The 26,799-nt window shown below is 41.1% G+C and overlaps 1 protein-coding gene and 1 long non-coding RNA gene across 4 annotated transcripts in view; one reads left to right on the top strand and one right to left on the bottom strand.

The window, feature by feature from the left end:
* The window catches only part of LOC115894263, a 134,665-nt gene extending 113,816 nt beyond the window's left edge, over window positions 1–20,849 (bottom strand). The window contains exon 1 of the long non-coding RNA XR_004054341.1: window positions 20,554–20,849. This is a non-coding gene — a long non-coding RNA (uncharacterized LOC115894263). The remainder of the gene's footprint in view (window positions 1–20,553) is intronic.
* A 762-nt stretch (window positions 20,850–21,611) lies between these two features.
* Window positions 21,612–26,799, top strand: part of UGP2 (UDP-glucose pyrophosphorylase 2) — a 60,722-nt gene continuing 55,534 nt past the window's right edge. The window contains exon 1 of one of the 3 annotated variants that reach the window (XM_010381665.2): window positions 21,612–22,752. Coding sequence is in view for 1 of the 3 variants with exons in the window: in XM_010381664.2 (XP_010379966.1) it covers window positions 23,736–23,754 (19 nt within the window). In the remaining 2 variants the exon portion in view is untranslated. Of the gene's footprint in view, window positions 22,753–22,785; window positions 23,755–24,069; window positions 24,091–26,799 lie in introns of those variants that run through there. The other 2 variants (XM_010381664.2, XM_010381666.2) reach the window with 2 other exon arrangements.

Genomic DNA, 26,799 nt, shown 5'->3' with positions numbered 1-26,799 from the left:
CCGCCACATCGCCCGGCTAATTTTTTGTATATTTAGTAGAGACGGGGTTTCACCGTGTTGGCCAGGATGGTCTCGATCTCCTGACCTCGTGATCCGCCCGTCTCAGCCTCCCAAAGTGCTGGGATTACAGGCTTGAGCCACCGCGCCCGGCCTTCAACATTCTTGAAGAAAAGAATTATCAACCCAGAATTTCATATCCAGCCAAACTAAGTTTCATAAGTGAAGGAGAAATAAAATCCTTTACAGACAAGCAAATGCTGAGAGATTTTGTCACCACCAGGCCTGCCCTACAAGAGATCCTGAAGGAAGCCCTAAACATGGAAAGGAACGTCAGGTACCAGCCATTGCAAAAACATGTCAAAATGTAAAGTCCATTGATGCTAGGAAGAAACTGCATCAACTAGCGAGCAAAATAATCAGCGAATATTATAACGAGAGGATCAAGTTCACATATAACAATATTAACCTTAAATATAAATGGACTAAATGGTCCAATTAAAAGACACAGACTGGCAGATTGGATAAAGAGTCAAGACCCATCAGTTTGCTGTATTCAGGAGACCCATCTCACATGCAGAGACACACATAGGCTCAAAATAAAGGGATGGAGGAAGATCTACCAAGCAAATAGAAAACAAAAAAAAGCAGGGGAGGCCGGGCGCGGTGGCTCAACCCTGTAATCCCAGCACTTTGGGAGGCCAAGATGGGCGGATCACGAGGTCAGGAGATCGAGACCATCCTGGCTAACATGGTGAAACCCCGTCTCTACTAAAAACTACAAAAAACTAGCCGGGCGAGGTGGCAGCGCCTGTAGTCCCAGCTACTCGGGAGGCTGAGGCAGGAGAATGGCGTGAACCCGGGAGGCGGAGCTTGCAGTGAGCTGAGATCCGGCCACAGCACTCCAGCCTGGGTGACAGAGCGAGACTCCGTCTCAAAAAAAAAAAAAAAAAAAAAAAAAAAGCAGGGGTTGCAATTCTAGTCTCTGATAAAACAGACTTTAAACCATCAAAGATCAAAAGAGACAAAGAAGGCCATTACATAACGGTAAAGGGATCAATTCATCAGGAAGAGCTAACTATCCTAAATATATATGCACCCAATACAGGAGCACCCAGATTCACAAAGCAAGTACTAAGAGACTTACAAAGAGACTTAGACTCCCATACAATAATAATGGAAGACTTTAACACCCCATTGTCAACATTAGACAGATCAAGGAGACAGAAAGTTAACAAGGATATCCAGGAACTGAACTCAACTCTGCACCAAGCGAACCTAATAGACATCTACAGAACTCTCCACCCCAAATCAACAGAATATACATTCTTCTCAGCACCACATCACACTTATTCCAAAATTGACCACATAGTTGGAAGTAAAGCACTCCTCAGCAAATGTAAAAGAACAGAAATTATAACAAACTGTCTCTCAGACCACAGTGCAATCAAACTAGAACTCAGAACTAAGAAAGTCAAACAAAATCGCTCAACTACATGGAAACTGAACAACCTGCTCCTGAATGACTACTGGGTACATAACAAAATGAAGACAGAAATAAAGATGTTCTCTGAAACCAATGAGAATAAAGATACAACATACCAGAATCTCTGGGACACATTTAAAGCAGTGTGTAGAGGGAAATTTACAGCACTAAATGCCCACAAGAGAAAGCAGGAAAGATCTAAAATCGACACCCTAACATCACAATTAAAAGAACTACAGAAGCAAGAGGAAACACATTCAAAAGCCAGCAGAAGGCAAGAAATAACTAAGATCAGAGCAGAACTGAAGGAGATAGAGACACAAGAAACCCTCCAAAAAATCAATGAATCCAGGAACTGGTGTTTTGAAAAGATCAACAAAATTGATAGACTGCTAGCAAGACTAATAAAGAAGAAAAGAGAGAAGAATCAAATAGACGCAATAAAAAATGATAAAGGGGATATCACCACCGACCCCACAGAAATACAAATTACCATCAGAGAATACTATAAACACCTCTACGCAAATAAACTAGAAAACCTAGAAGAAATGGATAATTTCCTGGACACTTACACTCTCCCAAGACTAAACCAGGAAGAAGGTGAATCCCTGAATAGACCAATACCAGGCTCTGAAATTGAGGCAATAATTAATAGCCTACCAACCAAAAAACTCCAGGACCAGAAGGATTCACAGTCAAATTCTACCAGAGGCACAAGGAGGAGTTGGTACCATTCCTTCTGAAACTATTCCAATCAATAGAAAAAGAGGGAATCCTCCCTAACTCATTTTATGAGGCCAACATCATCCTGATACTAAAGCCTGACAGAGATACAACAAAAAAAGAGAATTTTAGACAGTATCCCTGATGAACATCGATGCAAAAGTCCTCAATAAAATACTGGCAAACCGAATCCAGCAGCACATCAAAAACCTTATCCACCGTGATCAAGTGGGCTTCATCCCTGGGATGCAAGACTGGTACAATATACGCAAATCAATAAATGTAATTCAGCATATAAACAGAACCAAAGACAAAAACCACATGATTATCTCAATAGATGCAGAAAAGGCTTTTGACAAAATTCAACAGCCCTTCATGCTAAAAACTCTCAATAAATTCGGTATTGATGGAACGTATCTCAAAATAATAAGAGCTATTTATGACAAACCCACAGCAAATATCATATTGAATGGGCAAAAACTGGAAAAATTCCCTTTGAAAACTGGCACAAGACAGGGATGACCTCTCTCACCACTCCTGTTCAACACAGTGTTGGAAGTTCTGGCTAGGGCAATCAGGCAGGAGAAAGAAATAAAGGGTATTCAGTTAGGAAAAGAAGAAGTCAAATTGTCCCTGTTTGCAGATGACTGACATGATTGTACACGTAGAAAACCCCATTGTCTCAGCCCAAAATCTCCTTAAGCTAATAAGCAACTTCAGCAAAGTCTCAGGATACAAAATCAATGTGCAAAAATCACAAGCATTCTTATACACCAGTAACAGACAGAGAGACAAATCATGAATGAACTCTCATTCACAATAGCTTCAAAGAGAATAAAATACCTAGGAATCCAACTTATAAGGGATGTCAAGGACCTCTTCAAGGAGAACTACAAACCACTGCTCAGTGAAATCAAAGAGGACACAAACAAATGGAAGAACATACCATGCTCATGGATAGGAAGAATCAATATTGTGAAAATGGCCATACTGCCCAAGGTAATTTATAGATTCAATGCCATCCCCATCAAACTACAAATGACTTTCTTCACAGAATTGGAAAAAACTGCTTTAAAGTTCATATGAAACCAAAAAAGAGCTTGCATTGCCAAGACAATCCTAAGCCAAATGAACAAAGCTGGAGGCATCATGCTACCTGACTTCAAACTATATTACAAGTCTACAGTAACCAAAACAGCATGGTACTGGCACCAAAACAGAGATACAGACCAATGGAACAGAACAGAGTCCTCAGAAATAATACCACACATCTGCAGCCATCTGATCTTTGACAAACCTGAGAGAAACAAGAAATGGGGAAAGGATTCCCTATTTAATAAATGGTGCTGGGAAAATTGGCTAGCCATAAGTAGAAAGCTGAAACTGGATCCCTTCCTTACTCCTTATACGAAAATTAATTCAAGATGGCTTAGAGACTTAAATGTTAGACCTAAAACCATAAAAACCCTAGAAGAAAACCTAGGTAATACCATTCAGGACATAGGCATGGGCAAGGACTTCATGTCTAAAACACCACAAGCAACAGCAACAAAAGCCAAAATTGACAAATGGGATCTAATTAAACTAAAGAGCTTCTGCACAGCAAAAGAAACTACCATCAGAGTGAACAGGCAACCTACAGAATGGGAGAAAATTTTTGCAATCTACTCATCTGACAAAGGGCTTTTATCCAGAACCTATAAAGAACTCAATCAAATTTACAAGAAAAAAACAAACAACCCCATCAAAAAGTGGGCAAAGGATATGAACAGACACTTCTCAAAAGAAGACATTCATACAGCCAACAGACACATGAAAAAATGCTCATCACTGGCCATCAGAGAAATGCAAATCAAAACCACAATGAGATACCATCTCACATAAGTTAGAATGGCAATCATTAAAAAATCAGGAAACAACAGGTGCTGGAGAGGATGTGGAGAAATAGGAACACTTTTACACTGTTGGTGGGACTGTAAACTAGTTCAATCATTGTGCAAGACAGTGTGGCGACTCCTCAAGGATCTAGAACTAGAAATACCATTCATCCTAACCATCCCATTACCGGGGATATACCCAAAGGATTATAAGTCATGCTGCTATAAAGGCACATACACACATATGTTTATTGCAGCACTATTCACAATAGCAAAGACTTGGAATCAACCCAAATGTCCATCAGTGACAGACTGGATTAAGAAAATGTGGCACACAGGGGAACTGAGACACACAACACCTGGAAAATCAGGTAACTCCCACCCCAATACTGCGCTTTAAGCAAACTGGCACACCAGGAGAATATATCCCACACCTGGCCCAGAGGGTCCCACGCCCACGGAGCCGCCCTCATTGCTAACACAGCAGTCTGTGGCGATCTAACCACAAGGCAGCAGCGAGGCTGGGGGAGGGGTGCCCGCCATTGCTGAGGCTTAAGTAGGTAAACAAAGCCGCTGGGAAGCTCGAACTGGGTGGAGCTCACAGCAGCTCAAGGAAACCTCCCTGTCTCTGTAGACTCCACCTCTGGGGACAGGGCACAGCTAAAAAACAACAGGGGAAGCAGCAGAGGCCTGTGCAGACGCGAACGACTCTGTCTGACAGCTTTGAAGAGAGCAGTGGATCTCCCAACATGGAGGTTGAGATCTGAGAACGGACAGACTGTCTGCTCAAGTGGGTCCCTGACCCCTGAGTAGCCTGACTGGGAGACATCCCCCACTAGGGGCAGTCTGACACCCCACACCTCACAGGGTGGAGTACACCCCTGAGAGGAAGCTTCCAAAGTAAGAATCAGACAGGTACACTCGCTGTTCAGCAATATTCTATCTTCTGCAACCTCTGCTGCTGATACCCAGGCAAACAGGGTCTGGAGTGGACCTCAAGCAATCTCCAACAGACCTATAGCTGAGGGTCCTGACTGTCAGAAGGAAAACTATCAAACAGGAAGGACACCTATACCAAAACCCCATCAGTACATCACCATCATCAAAGACCAGAGACAGATAAAACCACAAAGATGGGGAAAAAGCAGGGTAGAAAAGCTGGAAATTCAAAAAATAAGAGCGCATCTCCCCCTGCAAAGGAGCGCAGCCCATCGCCAGCAACGGATCGAAGCTGGTCAGAGAATGACTTTGATGAGATGAGAGAAGAAGGCTTCAGTCCATCAAACTTCTCAGAGCTAAAGGAGGAATTACGTACCCAGCGCAAAGAAACTAAAAATCTTGAAAAAAGAGTGGAAGAATTGACAGCTAGACTAATTAATGCAGAGAAGGTCATAAACGAAATGACAGAGATGAAAACCATGACACGAGAAATACGTGACAAATGCACAAGCTTCAGTAACCGACTCGATCAACTGGAAGAAAGAGTATCAGCGATTGAGGATCAAATGAATGAAATGAAGCGAGAAGAGAAACCACAAGAAAAAAGAAGAAAAAGAAATGAACAAAGCCTGCAAGAAGTATGGGATTATGCAAAAAGACCAAATCTACGTCTGATTGGGGTGCCTGAAAGTGAGGGGGAAAATGGAACCAACTTGGAAAACACTCTTCAGGATATCATCCAGGAGAACTTCCCCAACCTAGTAGGGCAGGCCAATTTTCAAATTCAGAAAATACAGAGAACGCCACAAAGATACTCCTCCAGAAGAGCAACTCCAAGACACATAATTGCCAGATTCACCAAAGTTGAAATGAAGGAAAAAATCTTAAGGGCAGCCAGAGAGAAAGGTCGGGTTACCCACAAAGGGAAGCCCATCAGACTAACAGCAGACTTCTCGGCAGAAACTCTCCAAGCCAGAAGAGAGTGGGGTCCAATATTCAACGTTCTTAAAGAAAAGAATTTTAAACCCAGAATTTCACATCCAGCCAAACTAAGTTTCATCAGTGTAGGAGAAATAAAATCCTTTACAGATAAGCAAATGCTTAGAGATTTTGTCACCACCAGGCCTGCCTTACAAGAGACCCTGAAGGAAGCCCTAAACATGGAAAGGAACAACCGGTACCAGCCATTGCAAAAACATGCCAAAATGTAAAGACCATCGAGGCTAGGAAGAAACTGCATCAACGAACGAGCAAAATAACCAGTTAATATCATAATGGCAGGATCAAGGTCACACATAACAATATTAACCATAAATGTTAATGGACTAAATGCTCCAATTAAAAGACACAGACTGGCAAACTGGATAAAGAGTCAAGACCCATCATTCTGCTGTATTCAGGAGACCCATCTCACATGCAGAGACATACATAGGCTCAAAATAAAGGGATGGAGGAAGATCTGCCAAGCAAATGGAGAACAAAAAAAAGCAAGGGTTGCAATCCTAGTCTCTGATAAAACAGACTTTAAACCATCAAAGATCAAAAGAGACAAAGAAGGCCATTACATAATGGTAAAGGGATCAATTCAACAGGAAGAGCTAACTATCCTAAATATATATGCACCCAATACAGGAGCACCCAGATTCATAAAGCAAGTCCTTAGAGACTTACAAAGAGACTTAGACTCTCATACAATAATAATGGGAGACTTCAACACGCCACTGTTTTTTTTTTTTTTTTTTTTTTTTTTGGAGACAGAGTCTCGCTCTGTCACCCAGGCTGGAGTGCAGTGGCCGGATCTCAGCTCACTGCAAGTTCTGCCTCCCGGGTTCAGGCCATTCTCCTGGCTCAGCCTCCCGAGTAGCTGGGACTACAGGCGCCTGCCACCTCGCCCGGCTAGTTTTTTGTATTTTTTAGTAGAGACGGGGTTTCACCGTGTTAGTCAGGATGGTCTCGATCTCCTGACCTCGTGATCCACCCGTCTCGGCCTCCCAAAGTGCTGCGATTACAGGCTTGAGCCACCGTGCCCGGCCCTACGCCACTGTTAACATTAGACAGATCAACGAGACAGAAAGTTAACAAGGATATCCAGGAATTGAACTCATCTCTGCAGCAAGCGGACCTAATAGACATCTATAGAACTCTCCACCCCAAATCAACAGAATATACATTCTTCTCAGCACCACATCGCACTTATTCCAAAATTGACCACATAATTGGAAGTAAAGCACTCCTCAGCAAATGTAAAAGAACAGAAATTATAACAAACTGTCTCTCAGACCACAGTGCAATCAAACTAGATCTCAGGACTAAGAAACTCAATCAAAACCGCTCAACTGCATGGAAACTGAACAACCTGCTCCTGAATGACTACTGGGTACATAACGAAATGAAAGCAGAAATAAAGATGTTCTTTGAAATCAATGAGAACAAAGATACAACATACCAGAATCTCTGGGACACATTTAAAGCAGTGTGTAGAGGGAAATTTATAGCACTAAATGCCCACAAGAGAAAGCAGGAAAGATCTAAAATTGACACTCTAACATCACAATTAAAAGAACTAGAGAGGCAAGAGCAAACACATTCAAAAGCTAGCAGAAGGCAAGAAATGACTAAGATCAGAGCAGAACTGAAGGAGATAGAGACACAAAAAACCCTCCAAAAAATCAATGAATCCAGGAGTTGGTTTTTTGAAAAGATCAACAAAATTGACAGACCACTAGCAAGACTAATAAAGAAGAAAAGAGAGAGGAATCAAATAGACGCAATAAAAAATGATAAAGGGGATATCACCACCGGCCCCATAGAAATACAAACTACCATCAGAGAATACTATAAACACCTCTACGCAAATCAACTAGAAAATCTAGAAGAAATGGATAATTTCCTGGACACTTACACTCTCCCAAGACTAAACCAGGAAGAAGTTGAATCCCTGAATAGACCAATAGCAGGCTCCAAAATGGAGGCAACAATCAATAGTCTACCCACCAAAAAATGTCCAGGACCAGATGGATTCACAGCTGAATTCTACCAGAGGTACAAGGAGGAGCTGGTACCATTCCTTCTGAAACTATTCCAATCAATAGAAAAAGAGGGAATCCTCCCTAACTCATTTTATGAGGCCAACATCATCCTGATACCAAAGCCTGGCAGAGACACAACAAAAAAAGAGAATTTTAGACCAATATCCCTGATGAACATCGATGCAAAAATCCTCAATAAAATACTGGCAAACCAGATTCAGCAGCACATCAAAAAGCTTATTCACCATGATCAAGTGGGCTTCATCCCTGGGATGCAAGGCTGGTTCAACATTCGCAAATCAATAAACATAATCCAGCATATAAACAGAACCAAAGACAAGAACCACATGATTATCTCAATAGATGCAGAAAAGGCTTTTGACAAAATTCAACAGCCCTTCAGGCTAAAAACGCTCAATAAATTCGGTATTGATGGAACGTACCTCAAAATAATAAGAGCTATTTATGACAAATCCACAGCTAATATCATACTGAATGGGCAAAAACTGGAAAAATTCCCTTTGAAAACTGGCACAAGACAGGGATGACCTCTCTCACCACTCCTATTCAACATAGTGTTGGAAGTTCTGGCTAGGACAATCAGGCAAGAGAAAGAAATCAAGGGTATTCAGTTAGGAAAAGAAGAAGTCAAATTGTCCCTGTTTGCAGATGACATGATTGTATATTTAGAAAACCCCATCGTCTCAGCCCAAAATCTCCTTAAGCTAATAAGCAACTTCAGCAAAGTCTCAGGATACAAAATTAATGTGCAAAAATCACAAGCATTCTTATACACCAGTAACAGACAAACAGAGAGCCAAATCAGGAATGAACTTCCATTCACAATTGCTTCAAAGAGAATAAAATACCTAGGAATCCAACTTATAAGGGATGTCAAGGACCTCTTCAAGGAGAACTACAAACCACTGCTCAGTGAAATCAAAGAGGACACAAACAAATGGAAGAACATACCATGCTCATGGATAGGAAGAATCAATATCGTGAAAATGGCCATACTGCCCAAGGTTATTTATAGATTCAATGCCATCCCCATCAAGCTACCGATGAGTTTCTTCACAGAATTGGAAAAAACTGCTTTAAAGTTCATATGGAACCAAAAAAGAGCCCGCATTGCCAAGACAATCCTAAGTCAAAAGGACAAAGCTGGAGGCGTCACGCTACCTGACTTCAAACTATACTACAAGGCTACAGTAACCAAAACAGCATGGTACTGGTACCAAAACAGAGATATAGACCAATGGAACAGAACAGAGTCCTCAGAAATAATACCACGCATCTACAGCCATCTGATCTTTGACAAACCTGAGAGAAACAAGAAATGGGGAAAGGATTCCCTATTTAATAAATGGTGCTGGGAAAATTGGCTAGCCATAAGTAGAAAGCTGAAACTGGAGCCTTTCCTTACTCCTTATACGAACATTAATTCAAGATGGATTAGAGACTTAAATGTTAGACCTAATACCATAAAAACCCTAGAATAAAATCTAGGTAGTACCATTCAGGACATAGGCATTGGCAAGGACTTCATGTCTAAAACACCAAAAGCAACGGCAGCAAAAGCCAAAATTGACAAATGGGATCTAATTAAACTAAAGAGCTTCTGCACAGCAAAAGAAACTACCATCAGAGTGAACAGGCAACCTACAGAATGGGAGAAAAGTTTTGCAATCTACTCATCTGACAAAGGGCTAATATCCAGAATCTACAAAGAACTCAAACAAATATACAAGAAAAAAACAAACAACCTCATCAAAAAGTGGGCAAAGGATATGAACAGACATTCTCAAAAGAAGACATTCATACAGCCAACAGACACATGAAAAAATGCCCATCATCACTCGCCATCAGAGAAATGCAAATCAAAACCACAATGAGATACCATCTCAAACCAGTTAGAATGGCAATCATTAAAAAATCAGGAAACAACAGGTGTTGGAGAGGATGTGGAGAAATAGGAACACTTTTACACTGTTGGTGGGACTGTAAACTAGTTCAATCATTGTGCAAGACAGTGTGGCGATTCCTCAAGGATCTAGAACTAGAAATACCATTCATCCTAACCATCCCATTACTGGGGATATACCCAAAGGATTATAAGTCATGCTGCTATAAAGGCACATACACACATATGTTTATTGCAGCACTATTCACAATAGCAAAGACTTGGAATCAACCCAAATGTCCATCTGTGACAGACTGGATTAAGAAAATGTGGCACATATACACCATGGAATACTATGCAGCCATAAAAAAGGATGAGTTTGCGTCCTTTGTAGGGACATGGATGCAGCTGGAAACCATCATTCTTAGCAAACTATCACAAGAACAGAAAACCAAACACCGCATGTTCTCACTCATAGGTGGGAACTGAACAATGAGATCACTTGGACTCGGGAAGGGGAACATCACACACTGGGGCCTATCATGGGGAGGGGGGAGGGGGGAGGGATTGCATTGGGGAGTTATACCTGATATAAATGATGAATTGATGGGTGCTGACGAGTAGGTGGGTGCAGCACACCAACATGGCACAAGTATACATATGTAACAAACCTGCACGTTATGCACATGTACCCTAGAACTTGAAGTATAATAAAAATAAATAAATTAATAAATAAAAAAGAAAATGTGGCACATATACACCATGGAATACTATACAGCCATGAAAAAGGATGAGTTCTTGTCCTTTTCCTTTGTAGGGAAATGGATGAAGTTGGAAACCATCATTCTCACAAACTATCGTAAGAACAGAAAACCAAATACCGTATGTTCTTACTCATAGGTGGGAATTGAACAATGAGATCACTTGGACACAGAAAGGGGATCATCACACACCGGGTCCTGTTGGGGGGGTGGGGAGGGATAGCATTAGGAGATATACCTAATGTAAATGATGAGCTGATGGGTGCAGCACACTAACATGGCACATGTATACATACGTGACAAACCTGCACATTGTGCACATGTACCCTAGAACTTAAAGTATAAAAAAAAAAAAATTATCCTTTCACTTCCTTCCATTTCCCAAATACCATGGGCTACACCAGTACTTTTACACTGTTGATATTTGTATTATTTGCTCTGTTAGAATAATTGTCTTGTGCAGTTTGTCTTAAATTTTGTCTTTTATTTTGAAAATTAAAGATTTTTTCAGCATTATAATTTTGTAAATCTTATTCACTGCAGAATCAAGTGGTATGAATGGACGTGTGAGAAGAGGAATGTAAACTGTGTTATTTAATCTGCTTCTATTGAAGGAGAATGTTCTAGGTGTCAATGTCAAACGGATTTTCTTTTCTTATTATGTCCATTGATTACTCATAATAATGACACATTTTAGTTCATTTCATCTTCGAGCCATGGCTCATATAATTTTTTTGCCTTTACTAAAGATTTCAATTGTATTTCTTCTGTCTTGATGACGAGAAGCATCATCAGCATATCATAAAGATGATTACGGTTTTAATAATGCTATTTCATAAAGTAAATGTACTTTTTTCTTAAAGCCATTCTCTGAAATCTTCTAGCTTCTTGTCCTATTATTATCAATTTTCTTAATGGCCTAAATATTTGTGGTCCTTAAATACCTTTTTATTGTACACCTACAACAGATTTTTACTGGAACCCCATTACTGAGATCTCCTAACTGGGATCTCATGTTCTTTCTTCAGTTCTCTTCTTATTTTGCTAGAACAATTCCTTAAGCAATTTTTTTCCCCTGAAATGGGTAAAAAGTCAAAAAAAGGTGAGAACATCTTTAATTTATCCTCATCCCTAAATGTTTTGTCTATAGAATTGTAGGTTCCGAATAATTTTTTCTCAGAACTATAAAGGTATTGCTGCTTGAATAATCTAATAATAGTCATCTAATAATCGATGTTGCCAATAAATGACAAAATTCAGTCTACTTTAATCTTCCTATCACTCTACTGCTCTTATAAGGGTAACTGACAACTTTTGTTTGGCTGACTCTTTTTTCTCTCCACAGTTAACTGAACCTTCATAACTGGCCATATCTGATACCCTCCTCTCTGGGCTCTATAGCACACATTATCCTGGTTTTCTTAAATAATTGGCTATTCTTCCTCATTCTCAGTTTTTCTTTCTCTATGTGAGCTCTAAATGATGGAGTTTATACCCACTTTTCTACTCTGTGTCTTCTCCCTATATGCTCTCATCCATTCTCATTGTTTAAAAACTATATGCTGACAATTCCTAAATTTATATCAGTTGGCTAGATTTTTTTTCTGAGTTTCAGACTCACATCTTTAAATATCTTCTTGACCTCTGTCTTGTCCGTCTCCTAGGCATTTCAAAATTAAAACGGCCAAAATGAATCTCTTTCTCTAAATCTGGATCTCCTTCACCCTTTACCACTCAAAAAATGGTCCTATGGTTAACTGTTCCCCTTGACTCTTCCTTTTCATTCCCTCCTCCTAACAACTCCCTCCTCATCTAAGCCATCAGTAATTCCTGTTATTTCCACTTTCAAAATATATCTCTAAACTCTTAAAAATGTAAATCAGGTCATGTCAGTTCTCTGCTTAAAAGGATTAGATTGCTTTATACTGCATTTAGGATAAATTTAAAACATATACAGCCAGCCCTCCAAACTCATTTCTTGCCTCTCCAAACTAATTTCTTGCCTCTTGCCATTCTGCACTTACTCATTTCCTCACTCCAGTCTCCTTTCTCCTAGAATACACAATGATCTGTTTCAGAGCCTTGGTTCTTGACTTTCTATATGGCATACTTGCTCCACAGGTCATTATACGGCTGATCTTTTTTCCACTTGAGACATAAAGAATATCTTTGTCAATATACACACTGCCACCACATCTTTTAAAGAGTGACACTATCCTTTTATATTGATGCTAAATGTATTTAACATAATTTAAATCCCCATATTAGTGATATTTGAATTATATCCTCGTTTTTAAACATTTAAATAGTTTTTAAATGTTTAAAATGTTTTTAAACTATTAAAACACTGTATGGAATATTTGTGTATATACAGCAAATATCCAAAGCAATATGTTTAAATCATGTGTAAAAACAGATTTTAACATCAATCTTTTTCCATTTAAAGAATCTTCAGAACTGTAGTGGAAAAGCAGATCTCTGAGTTTGGGGGCATTGCTTTGACAAGGAAAGTGATAAAAGGAGATCTCTTCCTCAGAATGATTTGGAGAACACAGTTTAGAGGTGAAAAATGTGTGGGCTGAAAACATAGTCCCATTGTGGAAAGATGTAGAGCAGTTCTGGGACTAAGCAAAGAGCCACTCATTTAAGTGTGGTTTGAATTTTCTTTGATACTACAATTACGATATCAATTAACTTTTACAATGTATCAATACACTGCACTGGATATAGCTTATCTGGGTGATCCTTCTACTACTCTTACCTAGTTCACTCATGTGGCCAGTTCCACTCATTAGGCAGTTTAACGAGAGCTGGATAGCCTAAGATGGGCTACAACGCGTCTGGCAGTCTATTTGTCTGTACTGTTTGGTCTAGGGGGGCCTCAACTGGAAAAACTCATCTTTACTTCATGTAGCTTGTCATTTTCCAGCAGGTAATAATGGCCTTCCTCATGCAGCAGTCTCAGGTCAGTATTCCAAGGCATGAGGTTGAAAACTGAAAAGCTTCTTGCGGTCAAGGCTTAGAAGTCACATAACATTACTTCTGCTGTATTCTATTGGTCAAAGAAAATCACCAGGCCAACATAGACTCCAGGTGTCGGAGGGGAAAACATTCCACCTCCTAATGGGAGGAGTGACAAAGTCACACTGCAAAAGAGCAAGGGGCACAGGGATGGGAAGACTTGTGGCCATCTCTGCAAACAATCTATTACTGCAGGACTTGCTGAGAAGTGATCACTTTTGTGTTACAAAAGTACATTTATAAGTTGATTATTTGCCATTCAAAACATGTTTCCAATAGAAATAATGGGAAAACTCTAATATACACCTATACAGTACTCTACAGTTTTTAAATTCATTCATAAATATCTCATTTGATAATTCATTGAACAAATTTCTTTTGAGTGCCTATTATGTGTCAAGCACTATGATAAACTCTGGGGATACAAGAGAGACATGGTCCTTGCTCTTAAAGAGCTTATAGTCTATGGAGGGGAAATAAATATTTAATAAGTAATAATAGTAAATCGAGAAATAACAATAACTTGAGATTAATGTTATGACAGGGCAATACAGGGAATAATCATTAGTTGAACTTATACTCTGTGCTAACAGAGCGAGAAGATCTTTATAATAACTCAGGCTACGCACAGTGGCTCACACCTGTGATCCCAGCACTTTGGGACGCTGAGGTGGGAGGATCACTTGAGGTCAGGAGTTCAAGACCAGCCTGGCCAACATAGTGAAACCCCGTCTCTACTAAAAATATAAAAACTAGCCGGGCATGGTGGCAGGCGCCTGTAATCCCAGCTACTCGAGAGGCTGAGGCAGGAGAATCGCTTAAACCCGGGAGATGGAGGTTGCAGTGAGCTGAGGCTGTGCCACTGCATGCCAGCCTGGGTGACAGAGCGAGACTCCATCTCAAAAAAAAAAAAAAAACCTCTGTATTATATTATATAATAACTCTGTCTCTGTCTCTGTCTCTGTCTGGCGAGACAAGCTATTAGTTGTCATTCTCATCTTTAAGTGAGGAAATTAAGGTTCATAAGGTTATCCAAGTAATTTATCCAAGGTTACTCAGGTTCTAAGTAACAAAATTTGAAATTAAAAAACAAGACCTATTTTCCAAACTCTGCTTTTTCCAATGTACTCCTCTGCTTCCCTAGACACCAATATGCGAAAACAGAAAAAACACCAATAAATTAAAACCAACCAACCCTTACGTGATGGTACATACTTTGTGGAGATTCTTTTGAAGAGACTTCAGTGTTTACAGTTTCAGAGACTGACCATGTAATATACAGCATACCTAGAATATCTAGGAATACCTAGAATAATCTAGAATATCACCCATAATGTTGAGGAATTTTGCTTATTTCCTAACTCTTTCTAGACCCAGAATCTAGAGTGTTATCACTTGGGTTCACTGGGTTGAGAAAAAGCCATTTAAAAAATAATATAAGAAAAGGTTCTTTAACATGACAATCTAAAGATAAGAAAAAGAATTTTAGATGAGAATGACTAAAGTGAATTTCCACTATAGAATGAACTACAGTATGGTCAGTTTACTAAGCAATGAACTTAATCAGGAATATATACACCTTGCTTGGCCTCAAATTCTTTTTAGAATAAGAATGTAAATTATAAACAAATATGTGAACATGTGTAAGTGTATGCCAACATATATAATATATACACACACACCCCCACACAAATTTCAAATAAATATCAATGTGGTTTTAGCACTGTTTTATTCCTTCTCACTAGGAAACTGGTAAAACCTTCAGCCTAACATGGCTTAAGCAAAGGTCTATCTGTATGCTTTTTTCTTTCATTATCCTATTACTCCATTTGTGACTTTATCTGGTCTCCATCCCATGCTGGTCTGTGTTAGAAAGGCTTACATATCAAACAGCTGAAAGTCTCTCAGTCTGTCTGTGATGCTCCAAATTCAGACAGTAGTCTTCAATAAATTTATTTCTATTACTCAAATAGTCCTGTTTTTAATTTGTTGCTATACAGATCCATGCAAAGCTAGAACTTCAGTAAGTTGCTGACCTCTAACATTTTCTTTGCAAACTCTTGTTGTAAGTCACTGAAAATTGAGAATGGCCTCTTTCTTCCAGTACTGCTCTCTGCTCCAAATTCTCTCTCTTTTTTTAAAATATGCTGCTCAGCAGTTGTGAGAGAGGTAATATAGACCAGAATTTTCTAATTATATGTTTTGAATGACTTAAAGCTGTGAAGCATGATATTGATCCTTTCAGGCCTGAGGCACGCAAGTTGGGAGCCCCTGGCCTGGTTGCATTCCAGCTGCTAGCAGCATTTACCAGAGCTTCCTGGAAGGTGGCCAAGAGGAACAGCCTCCACAGGGAGAGTGGATGATGGAAAACATCTAATAATTCCAAAGGCCTCTTATCTAAGCTGAACAGTGGTATGTTCAGCAGCTGGTTCCTGAAGTAGATGTCCAGATAATGGAATACCTACCTCCTTGGCTGTGCGCAGCACATTGCAGCCAACATGGAGCTCCTGGATGGTGCAGCTCTGCTGGCTCTGAAACTCTGATTTCATAGACATCGAATATTTTTTGTTAGCAGCTGAAGTGCCCTTTTTGTGGCATCCAAAGTAGTTTTGGTCTGACTGATCCAACAATGCATGCATGTTTTACAAATTAAAGCTTCACCATTATTTTAAAGTACTTTATAGAAAAAAGTACGGCTATTCATTATTGGAATTTTGGTACTATCTGGATTTTTTTTTTAAGCTGTGTATTCTTACTGAAACTAAAAAAAAAAAAAAAAAATTGAAGTGCAATTTAAAATGGCACCAGAAGTCAGGTGTGGTGGCTCACACTTGTAATCCCAGCACTTTGGGAGGCCAAGGTGGGCAGATCACTTGAGGTCCGGAGTTTGAGACAAGCCTGGCCAACATAGTGAAACCCTGTCTCTACCAAAAAAATACAGAAATTAGCCAGGTGAGGTGGCAGGCCCCTGTAATCCCAACTACTTGGGAGACTGAGGCAGGAGAATTGCTTGAACCTAGGAGGCGGAGGTTGCAGTGAGCCAAGATTGCACCGCTTGGGCGACAGAGTGAGACTCCATCTTGAAAAAAAAAAAAAAAAAAAAAGAAGAAGAAGACAGTAATACTAGGGAATGTCAGTCATTAAGAGATTACTTGTCCCTGATCTGATAAAGGCCTGACCATTGCACTCCTCCTGTTTTGATGGAGAGGGGCAGCAAATCAACCTCCAGAAACCAAAGGGAGAAAATTTTCCTCCCTGTGGGTTTTTGGAGTCAGATAGCCTCAGTTCAGATCCTGGTTCTGTCACACAGTAGCTGTGTGATCTAAAAAAAAAAAAAAAAAAAGAAAAAAATTAACTTAAATTAAATTAAAAAAAATAAAATGGCACCAGAAGTTAACATTAACATTCCATATTTTTCCTGTAGTTTTTTCTCTAAATATGACATTCCTCCTCTTTTTCATTCTAGAGAGAAAAAAGTTACCTTTTATTCTCTAATCATATTATCCATTTAATGACATAGAATTATTCAATTATTTAATCTTCACCCAAAGAGCAAAGAGCGGTCCTGAGAATCTTCTCTGTATTTTATTTTTATTTTTTGAGACAAAGTCTTGTTCTGTAGCCCAGGCTGGAGTGCAGTGGCACGACCTCGGTTCACTGCAACCTCTGCTTCCCAGGTTCAAGTGATTTTTGTGCCTTAGCCTCCCAAGTAGCTAGGATTACAGGCGCCTGCCACCAAGCCCGGCTAATTTTTGTGTTTTAGTAGAGACTGGGTTTCAGCATGTTGGCTAGGCTGCTCTTAAACTCCCGACCTTAGATGATCCACCAGCCTTGGCCTCCCAAAGTGCTGGGATTACAGGTGTGAGCCATTGCACCCGGCTGAGAATATTCTTTTTAATATTTAGTTAGGTTGGTGGGTGTGAAATGCTTAAAATAAATTCCCTGAGACTAAGTTAGGAAACAGAAGTTCTTTATCCTTCCCTTCCCAGTGGTGGCACTGGCAGGAAATTTAATAAACTAGACCAGAGGCAGAGATGTTCAGAAAACCATCAAAAGCCATTTGATGGAATGCACAACAGGGAATCTTTAATATAGTTGAAAGAGGGAGAAAAAATAGAATTAAATTGAATGCTTTTCTCTTTCACAGCTCTTCTCTATGAGGATTTCAAAGTCAGTAAGTAACCTGATCATCTATACATATATCACTACAGTAAACCAAAATAGTATTTATTCTATCTATGAGTTTGGTGAAAGATGGTTTATTTCTTATTAGTTTTTTTATCTTTCCAAATTATAATCACATTACAATCTATGCTTGTTAAAAATCCTGAGACAATATAGGATATTCATTTATGTTTATTCCTGGGCCTATTCACTAAAGGGAATGGCTCTACTGCCTCTATAATCAAAGGGGCGGGCACGATTTGGAGATACAGTTTTGCACATGACAGAAATACAACAACCTCATGGGTGTCACCATTTCTCACCAACACTCTCCTCTGGGGAACATGCAGAACAGACTAAACAGAAAACAAAATAGTAAGGACCTGCTTCCTTCAACTTTCAAAGGAGAATCTAGAGGGGAATTATTGATAAACATGAACAACATAATGCATGTTTTGATTAAACATGCTTGGGAGCCTAATGACTTTTAAAACCACTTAGAAGATTGGTTTATGAACCATTAATTCACAATCCATAATGTGAACTAACTTCATTTTTTTAAAAGCATCTCAGTTATTTGAAATAACTGCTACTGTTCTGATGTAAAAGTTATATAACTCTCAAATATAACTTAAAAATCATACTGTGAACAAACGGAAGGATATTTCATAATTTAAATTCACAACTTGTTTCAGCAAACTTCCTGGTTCATTAACAACAGGGTGTTGGCAACAGGAAAGAACGAAGTCTTTCTCTTCCTCAAGTATTTGGAAACCCATTCATTTTTAGACAACTCATTCATTAGTAGTCCACCTCATAGATATAATTTGATATCTTTTTCCAGTTAAGCCTGTTTGGTTACCTTTTTACTCAAGTGAAATGCCCTATTGTTAGATGTAGTCAGTAACTGGCAACTGCTGACTGAGTAACAGTAGCCCCTTTTTCCTCTCTCATGTGGGTGGCCTAGGATTTAGATGGGTACAGACGGGAGCCAATATTGAGTATGGGCAACAGTCCAGTGAATAACTGTTGCCTGGTCTCTTGGCTAAACATGTTGGGCATGACACAGAAATTTTTATGCCTGTTACATGTTCACTCAAACTACACTGCTTTATTTTCTTGAATGTAGAGGATAGGGCAGGACAGGCAAGAAAAAAATAAAAGACCACACATTGATAATCTGTATACTTATTTCATACTTTAACAATTCCTAAACCACTCCTTATTAGATAATGCTCATGGGTAGTTAGCACAGCTTATTGTAAAGTCATCAGGACATCTGCTGCTATTATTCTTATACTTTGGCCCAGGTTCACCTCCCAGGTGGAAATAACTGAAACTTAAAAAACCTTATCTCTAAACATAAACTTTTTATGTTTTATATGGCTCTCAAAGAGTAGAGAGTAGGCACAAGCCTGTGGCTTAAGACTGTAATCCCACACTTTGGGAGGCCGAGGCGGGAGGATCACCTGAGGTCAGGAGTTCGAGACCAGCCTAGCCAACACGCCAAAACCCTGTCTCTACTAAAAATACAAAAATTAGCCAGGTGGGCACCTGTAATCCTGGCTACTTGGGAGGCTGAGGCAGGAGAATCCAGCTACTCAGAAGGCAGAGGCTGCATTGAGCCGAGATTGCGCCACTGCACTCCAGCCTAGGTGACAGAGTGAAACTCTATCTCAAACAAAAAAAAAAAAAAAAAAAAAAAGAGTGGAGGGTAGAATACAACATTGTGAGTTAAAATGATTTAGTGGCACTAAACTGGTCATTCAATATACACTTATGGAATCTTTGCTATGTACCAGACACCGTGCCAAGCACTAAATCTAAAAAGGCACCAAAAAAGATGCTTAGAAATAGGACCGCAGACATGGTTTCCTTGTTGTTGATAGAAAGTTCCTGTCTAAAGCAAAGGAAAAAGATATGGTGAAGTTGTTATACATCTCAGGATATGGGACTGGGTAAACCAGACTGAGTTTCCTCAAGCTTCTATGGGAAAGTAGAAAGAAGGAAGAAATTATAGGCAGAATTTGTATCATCCTTGGATGGTTGCATATGGAACCCGACAAAAACTGGCTTCCAGGCTTTCTTTTTAATTCGCAATCCATTTCACTCCTTAACCCTGCACACACTCTTATCAGCCCCCATCTTCATTCTTTAGATCCCCCCACCCCAAGTTTCTGCAAAGGTAAAATCTGTAAATCTACCGATGTTACAGATTTCTAATGATACAGATTATCAACATCATGCATCTCCAAGGGATATTCCAGAGTAGTATCTTACGAAAAAAAGGATTAAAGATACACACACTTGCCCAGAGAAAGCAATTTTTCAATGACTGAAATACATAAAGGGAAATAGGTAACTGCTTTCTAAGCATGCCTTTGCTCCATGGCCGTCAAGAACTCCACCTCTTTCCTATCTCCACATGATTTGTCAAGTGAGGTTGTTCCTAGTGGCTCTGAGAGAGTGGGAAGCTCGTTTACAAAGTGTTTGTGGGTTCGAAATTTAAATTTATACCGATGTATAAAGAAATTTCATTTTATAAGGTACTGTTTAGAAATATTTGGAAATTTGGCTTCCAGAGTGCTACTTCCCTAAGAACTAGTGACTGAGTAGCTATAGGTGTAACCACTGAAGATGGGTAGTTACTTACTTTTTGGAGCGTTCTTGAGGCAGCAAGTGTACAACCACCTTTGGTACTACATCTCAAAATTTAATCACTCATAAATCAAGATGCCATTCTTAGGTATTAACAAATGCTCTTGCTGCAATTAAAATCTATTTCTTCTTTAATCTTCTGTGAAGGCAGAAAATACAGTAACTGATCATTCTTTCTTATAATAAACCTTGCATAATTAAAAACTCGCCAGGCGCGTTGGCTAATGCCTGTAATCTCAGCACTTTGGGAGGCCGAGGCAGGAGGATCACAAGGTGGGGGGGGCGGGGTTTGAGACCAGCCTGGCCAACATGGCAAAACCCTGTCTCTACTAAAAATACAAAAATTAGCCAGGTGGTAGTCAGGTGTGGTGGCACGAGCCTGTGGTCCCAGCTACTCCGGAGGCTGAGGCAGGAGAATCACTTGAACCCGGGAGGCGGAGGCTGCAGTGAGCCTAGACTGTGCCATTGCACTGCAGCCTGGGCAACAGAGCAAGACTCTATCTCAAAACGAAAACAAAAACAAAAACAAAACAACAACAAATAAATCTCTTCATTGTCCTTTATCTTTTGCAGGCTAGGTAACCCTATGTGGCCCAAATCTTTTGGTAGTATTTTATTTTGGTACTAATGCTTATTGGTAAAGACTGCTTTTTCAGTGCTGGAACAATTTTTGTACTGTACACAAAGAATGCAGAGATTTTGTTAAGATCTTCAGTCTCCAAATGCTGTTATTAAACTGTAGACATCTGGATTTTAGACACTTCTTTGGTTTTGTTTGGGGAAAATTCGTTTTATGGCTGAGAGGTTTTCGAGTGTAATGTTTTTGGATTTCATGTTAAGAAACACAGTACCAACGGTTGTCATTTTCTAGTATAACAAAATTTCACTAGCCTTTTCCGTGTTGTTCTAGTAACATTTCCATATGAAGACGTGGAACCAAAAAATCAAAGTTCCTTTGTTTAGACAATGAGTCATTAAAAAATTCTCACTTTACCTTGGTTGATTAGTGTTGCCCAAAGCCTCAAACTCTTCTGTAATTACTGTACTTGTTTATTGGAGGCACTTAAGAGAAGGCCTGGCAATTCATCGGTCCTGGTGCCTGCTATTTGAGTCTTAAAGTGGAAATGTAAAGTCTGAAATGCACTCGTTGCCAGGCGCACTGAGTCTTAGGTGCAGGTGGGGTTGGCGATACCAGGTGTGATTTGACAAGCCATGGGCTGGCCCTGTAACAGTCCCCAGGCTGGTGTCAAGTTCCGTGTTAACATCCTTTTTCCTTGAGGACTTCAAGAATCTACCAAAAGAAAAGCATCTCTTGAGGAGTAACTTAAGCCAGTTCCATGTTGAACAGAAAAGTAAATGCCTATTACAGCAGAAATCTCTACAGGATTAGGAACCCGGGCAATGGGGATGGTGGTGGTTCCGGTGAGGGAGCCTTCACTTGTCACTTTCTTCAATGCCTAAACCCTCCTTTTGTTAGCTGGCCCCACACAGGCCACTGCCTACTCCCTAACGCATCCTCACCCTCCCCCAACCAGATGTGATGAGGGGAGCAAGCGTCCCCTGAGAAGTGTCTGGGCTCCCTCGGGACAGCTGCGGTGGGGAGGTCCGGCTCTATCCGCAGAGCTTTCTTCAGTTCCTAGTCAGCGGGAACATTTTTACCGATTGGAAAAAAATAACCAGTCGTGCTCAGGTGCTCTCCCTTATTGAGATATACTGCCGAGGCTTCCCTGGCCGCAACGCCGCCGTAGGTGCCGCTCCCACGCGCGGGATCCCAGGGTACTGCTCATTGCCCAACTCCGACCGGCTCCCAGGTGCCGCAATGCCCCGCCTCTTGCCACCTCCGCACATCTCATTGGCCAGAGCCTGCTTCCGCCTCGGCTCCTGACTGGTGACTGCGCCTGTCGGTCTGTGCGGCAGGGACATTTCCGCATTGAAGGGGCTGCTCCTAATGGAGGGGGAGGGGAGGTGTTTAGGCGAAAGTGGGGGCCTTGGGTGTCGGGAGCCGGCTGACGGGTGGACAAGGGGGGCTTAGCAGCTGGGCTGCGACCGTTAGCGAGGGGCTAAGGTGTGCATGTGTGAGGGAAGAGGGAGAGAGAGAAGGGCGCCTCAGAGGTGACTTTCTCTCAGCCTGCGAGCCTTCTTCCCGGGGCGCCATAAACGCCCCCAATTCCCCAGCTGCTAAAGGAAGAGGAAGGTGGGTCTCGCTGGCGGCTTGAGGAGGGGCGGGGTTGGGCTTCCGGCGACCCCCTGGATGGGTGTGTTTCTCCCCTCTCGCTAGCCCGCTGTGTGGTCTCAGAGGCGGAATTTGGGATTCCGAGGAGCGCAGGGCAGGCGGGGCGAGAATATGTGGGAAGGGTCAGGGCCCTTCCTTGGGACTCCCGCGCCGGTGCACGGGTCTACCCCTAGCCAGTTACCCCTTAGTGTCCGCTGCGGGGGAGGGGCAACGTAGCCTTCGGCCCCACCCGAGAAAAAGCTGCGGCCGGTTTCACTGCTCGAGGCGGGAAGGCGGGGGAGCTGAGGCCCCGACGGGTCGGCCCGCCAGAGCGTGGAATTGGTAGCGCCTCCTAGTCCCAGGATATTTATGGCGGGTGAAAATGGTTGCACTGCCCCGCTTGCCGGCCTCGCCCGCCTCCCCGACCCCTGCTTGGGCGGGAGCCGCTGTTAACCGAGGTTTTCGGGGGAAGCGGCTTGGGGCTGGACGGCGAGGCGGGGAGGGGGCAGCTAGGGGCGCGGCCTGCCAGTGCCTCCTGCAGTCCAGCCCCGAAGGGCGTGGGGACTGGGGGGCGGTGAAATAGCCGCTGTAGGTCCGCCTCTTTCATTGATGAAATTTAAGTTCGTGTGGTTTTACCTTTTCCGGGAGTCTCCAGCTGGCCCTCATTTGTGTCAGGAGCTTAGGAGTTCCCAAGTCGACTCAGTCGCACCAAGTTTCCATCTTTTGGAATTGGAGAAGGAATTTCTTTCTTTTCTTTTTCTTTCTCTTTCTTTTCTTTCTTTTTTTTTTTTTTTTTTTTTTGAGCCAGTTTTAATGGCTTTGAATAAATACTCCCTTAAGTAGTTAAATATAGGAGGAGAAAGAATACGTCGGTTGTTAAAGCGGGAGAGGAGGAGAGACCTGCCCTATAGCGTGACTCCTCTAGAAAAAAAAAACAAACCGGAGTATTTTACTAAACCCCTAAAATGTCGAGATTTGTACAAGGTAAGAAATGCTGCTGCTTATATCCCGGGTTGCTTCAGCCGAATTTCGGTACTGACAGTGGAGAGGTTGGTGGGTGGTTTGCAAGTGGAAATGTTCATTTGAGATAGATAACATTTGCGAAATCCTTTTCGTTGAATTGTCATCTGAGCTGCCTTGAGCTGCTGGGTTGACGTTCCAGACACGTATAATTTATGCTCCTGTACCCTGCTGGGTTTAGTTTTGCCTCCCTGAAATCAGGTTAGTAGTACTGTCGCTCTTCTGGATAGTGGCTGTAAGTGATAAAACAGGATTTTGGCTGCTGATTAATCTTGTTCTCTTTTCCTGGTCTGTGTCAAGGTACCTGTGCGTGCACGCAGACGGGAAGGGCTGGGGAAGCGGGAGGATTGGGAAAGGCCAGGTGGGTTTTGCTGGGACTGTTGGGGAAGCTTTAGTGTTCGCTTTTACTTCGCTTGTGTGTATGTGGTTTGCGTCTCAGATTCACTTATTGCGAAACCGGGAGTAGCCCGAAGAAGCTGGAGGTCATTTCAGCTGGAGAAATGACTTTGCTGCATTGCTGTGTTTATTTTTTTCCTTTTTTGAACTATGAAAAGATGATTAAGGTTTCTTTGAAATTTGAAAACTGTCCTCTAAATTCCACATGTGTATTAAAAAAGGGTTAGGGAATGCCACAACTGAGATTATCAATGACATTGTGTGTATGAATGCATGTGTGTACGGTGTACTCATTGAAATTGGTGCTGCCATAAACCTTTGACACCAGTTTGTAGCATGAGATTTGCCTTCTGGTATGCAAGTAAACTCTTTACTTGTAGACTCCAGTGTGTGAAAGCTTCAGCCATCTTGATGAACACACAGCTAGTAAAGTTCACAAACACTTAACTGTGCTTCCTGATAAATGTAGGTGTACTTTTGGGAAAAAAAAAGTGTCAGTAATGGCCATCATTTGACCCTGGGAATAAAAATGCCTTACTGAGTTCTACATCACTTTATTGACTCTTCTTTAAATTTTGTGTGGTAGATTAAAGAGAATTCGACTGCATGTGTTATTACCGAAACAGATCGAACACTATGCTTGTCTTTAGCACTAAGCTCAGAAATGTCACTTGTTATTAGACTTCCAAATTCATGTTATACCTTATATGTGGTAAGAGATGCTTATGTTCTGATTGAGTAAATGTCTTATTCAAGAATAGAAAGGCAGAACTGTTAGAAACGTACTGGTTTTGTAATAACAATATTCAGTTACCATAAAGGCGGTATTTTGCAAGAATATGCTAGGTAAAAGTGGACAAGTTACTTCTCTTTAAAAGTTAGAAGTATTGTTAAACCCAAGGTGTTCTATGTAGAGTTATGCTTTAGAATAGGTTACAGAATTGGCAAGCATTGACTGATTTCACAGCCTTTGCTTTGTAAGGCCAGCTGTCCTCAGGAGATTCAAAATCAAGTGGTAAGAATTGCTGTGTATGTCATTACTTTGTCATCCACTTTTTTTTTTTAACTTTTTATGTTTTGGAATACTTCTGGATTTATAGAAAAGTTGCACATTTGTCAAAACTTAGAAATTAACATAGGTACATTACTGTTAACTAAAGACTTTGTTCAGATTACCGTTGCCATGATTCAATCCTAGATACCAGATTGCATTTAGTTGCCAGCCACTTTTTTTCTTTCCTTTTTTTCTTTTTTCTTTTTCTTTCTTTCTTTCTTTTCTTTTCTTTCTTTTTTTTTTTTTTTTTTTTGTCAAGGTCTTACTGTGTTGTCCACACTGGAGTACAGTGGGTATTCACAGGAGCAATCATAGTGCACTACAGCTTCAAGCCCCTGGGCTCAAGCTGTCCTCTTGCCTTAGCCTCCTGAGTAGATGGGATTTAGGCATGTGCCATAGCCTATGGTTGCCATACATTTTTGCTTTAAATGGTAGTTTTCCTTTTAAGGTGGGCAGTTTTGCACAAAAATATGACACCTCCTCAAAATCTTTTGACATGAATGTGCTCCTGTTTGTTTAAATTTTGTACAGTGTGAGCCCTCTTTATGTTTAACTCTGCTGCTGTTATAAATGATAAACCTAATTGACAAATGACACAGCTGTCTCCACAAAAGAGCTTTCAAGTATAAGGGTTGGAAATTTTGGTTTTGATTTTTTTTTTTAAGCAAATCAAATTCTTTGATCTTTGCTGCAGAAAATATTGATATTTCCAATCACTGACACCTAGTAGTTCATGCTCCTTCACAGGGGAAAGAGTTAACAAATGTTAGGTTTTTAACTATTTTTTTCATGAATTTTCTCATTAAGCTTTATTAAGAGTCCTGAGATGTAGATTTTTAGCCTGCCCTTACAGGTGAGGAAAATTGAGTATCTTGTCCAAAGTTCGCAGCTTGTATAAATCACTGAATTTTTTTTTTTTTTTTTTTGAGGCAGGGTCTCACTTTGTTGCCCAGGCTGGAGTGCAGTGGTGTGATCACAGCTCACTGCAGCCTTGATCTCCCCCACCTCAGCCCCCTGAGTAGCTGGGACTACAGGTGCACACCACCATGCCTGGCTACTTTTCTCCTTTTTTTTTTTTTTTTTTTTTTTTTTTTGAGACGGAGTCTCGCTCTGCCGCCCAGGCTGGAGTGCAGTGGCCGGATCTCAGCTCACTGCAAGCTCCTTCTCCCGGGTTCACGCCATTCTCCTGCCTCAGCCTCCCAAGTAGCTGGGACTACGGGCGCCCGCCATGTCGCCCGGCTAGTTTTTTGTATTTTTAGTAGAGACGGGGTTTCACCATGTTAGCCAGGATGGTCTCGATCTCCTGACCTCGTGATCCACCCGTCTCGGCCTCCCAAAGTGCTGGGATTACAGGCTTGAGCCACCGCGCCCGGCCACTTTTCTCCTTTTTTAAAGAGACGGGCTTTCCCTATGTTTCTCAGACTGGTCTCAAACTGGCCTTAAGTGATCTTCCAGTCTCAGCCTCCCAAAGTGCTGGGATTACAGGTGTGAGCTGCTAGCGCCCAGCACAAATTCTTATGTGAATGTGTCTAAAACCCTTGTCTTTCCTGACATCTTTT

Source organism: Rhinopithecus roxellana, chromosome 17 (genome assembly GCF_007565055.1).
Source record: "Rhinopithecus roxellana isolate Shanxi Qingling chromosome 17, ASM756505v1, whole genome shotgun sequence".
Taxonomy (NCBI): domain Eukaryota; kingdom Metazoa; phylum Chordata; class Mammalia; order Primates; family Cercopithecidae; genus Rhinopithecus; species Rhinopithecus roxellana.
This window is presented reverse-complemented; position numbering and strand designations above follow the sequence as displayed.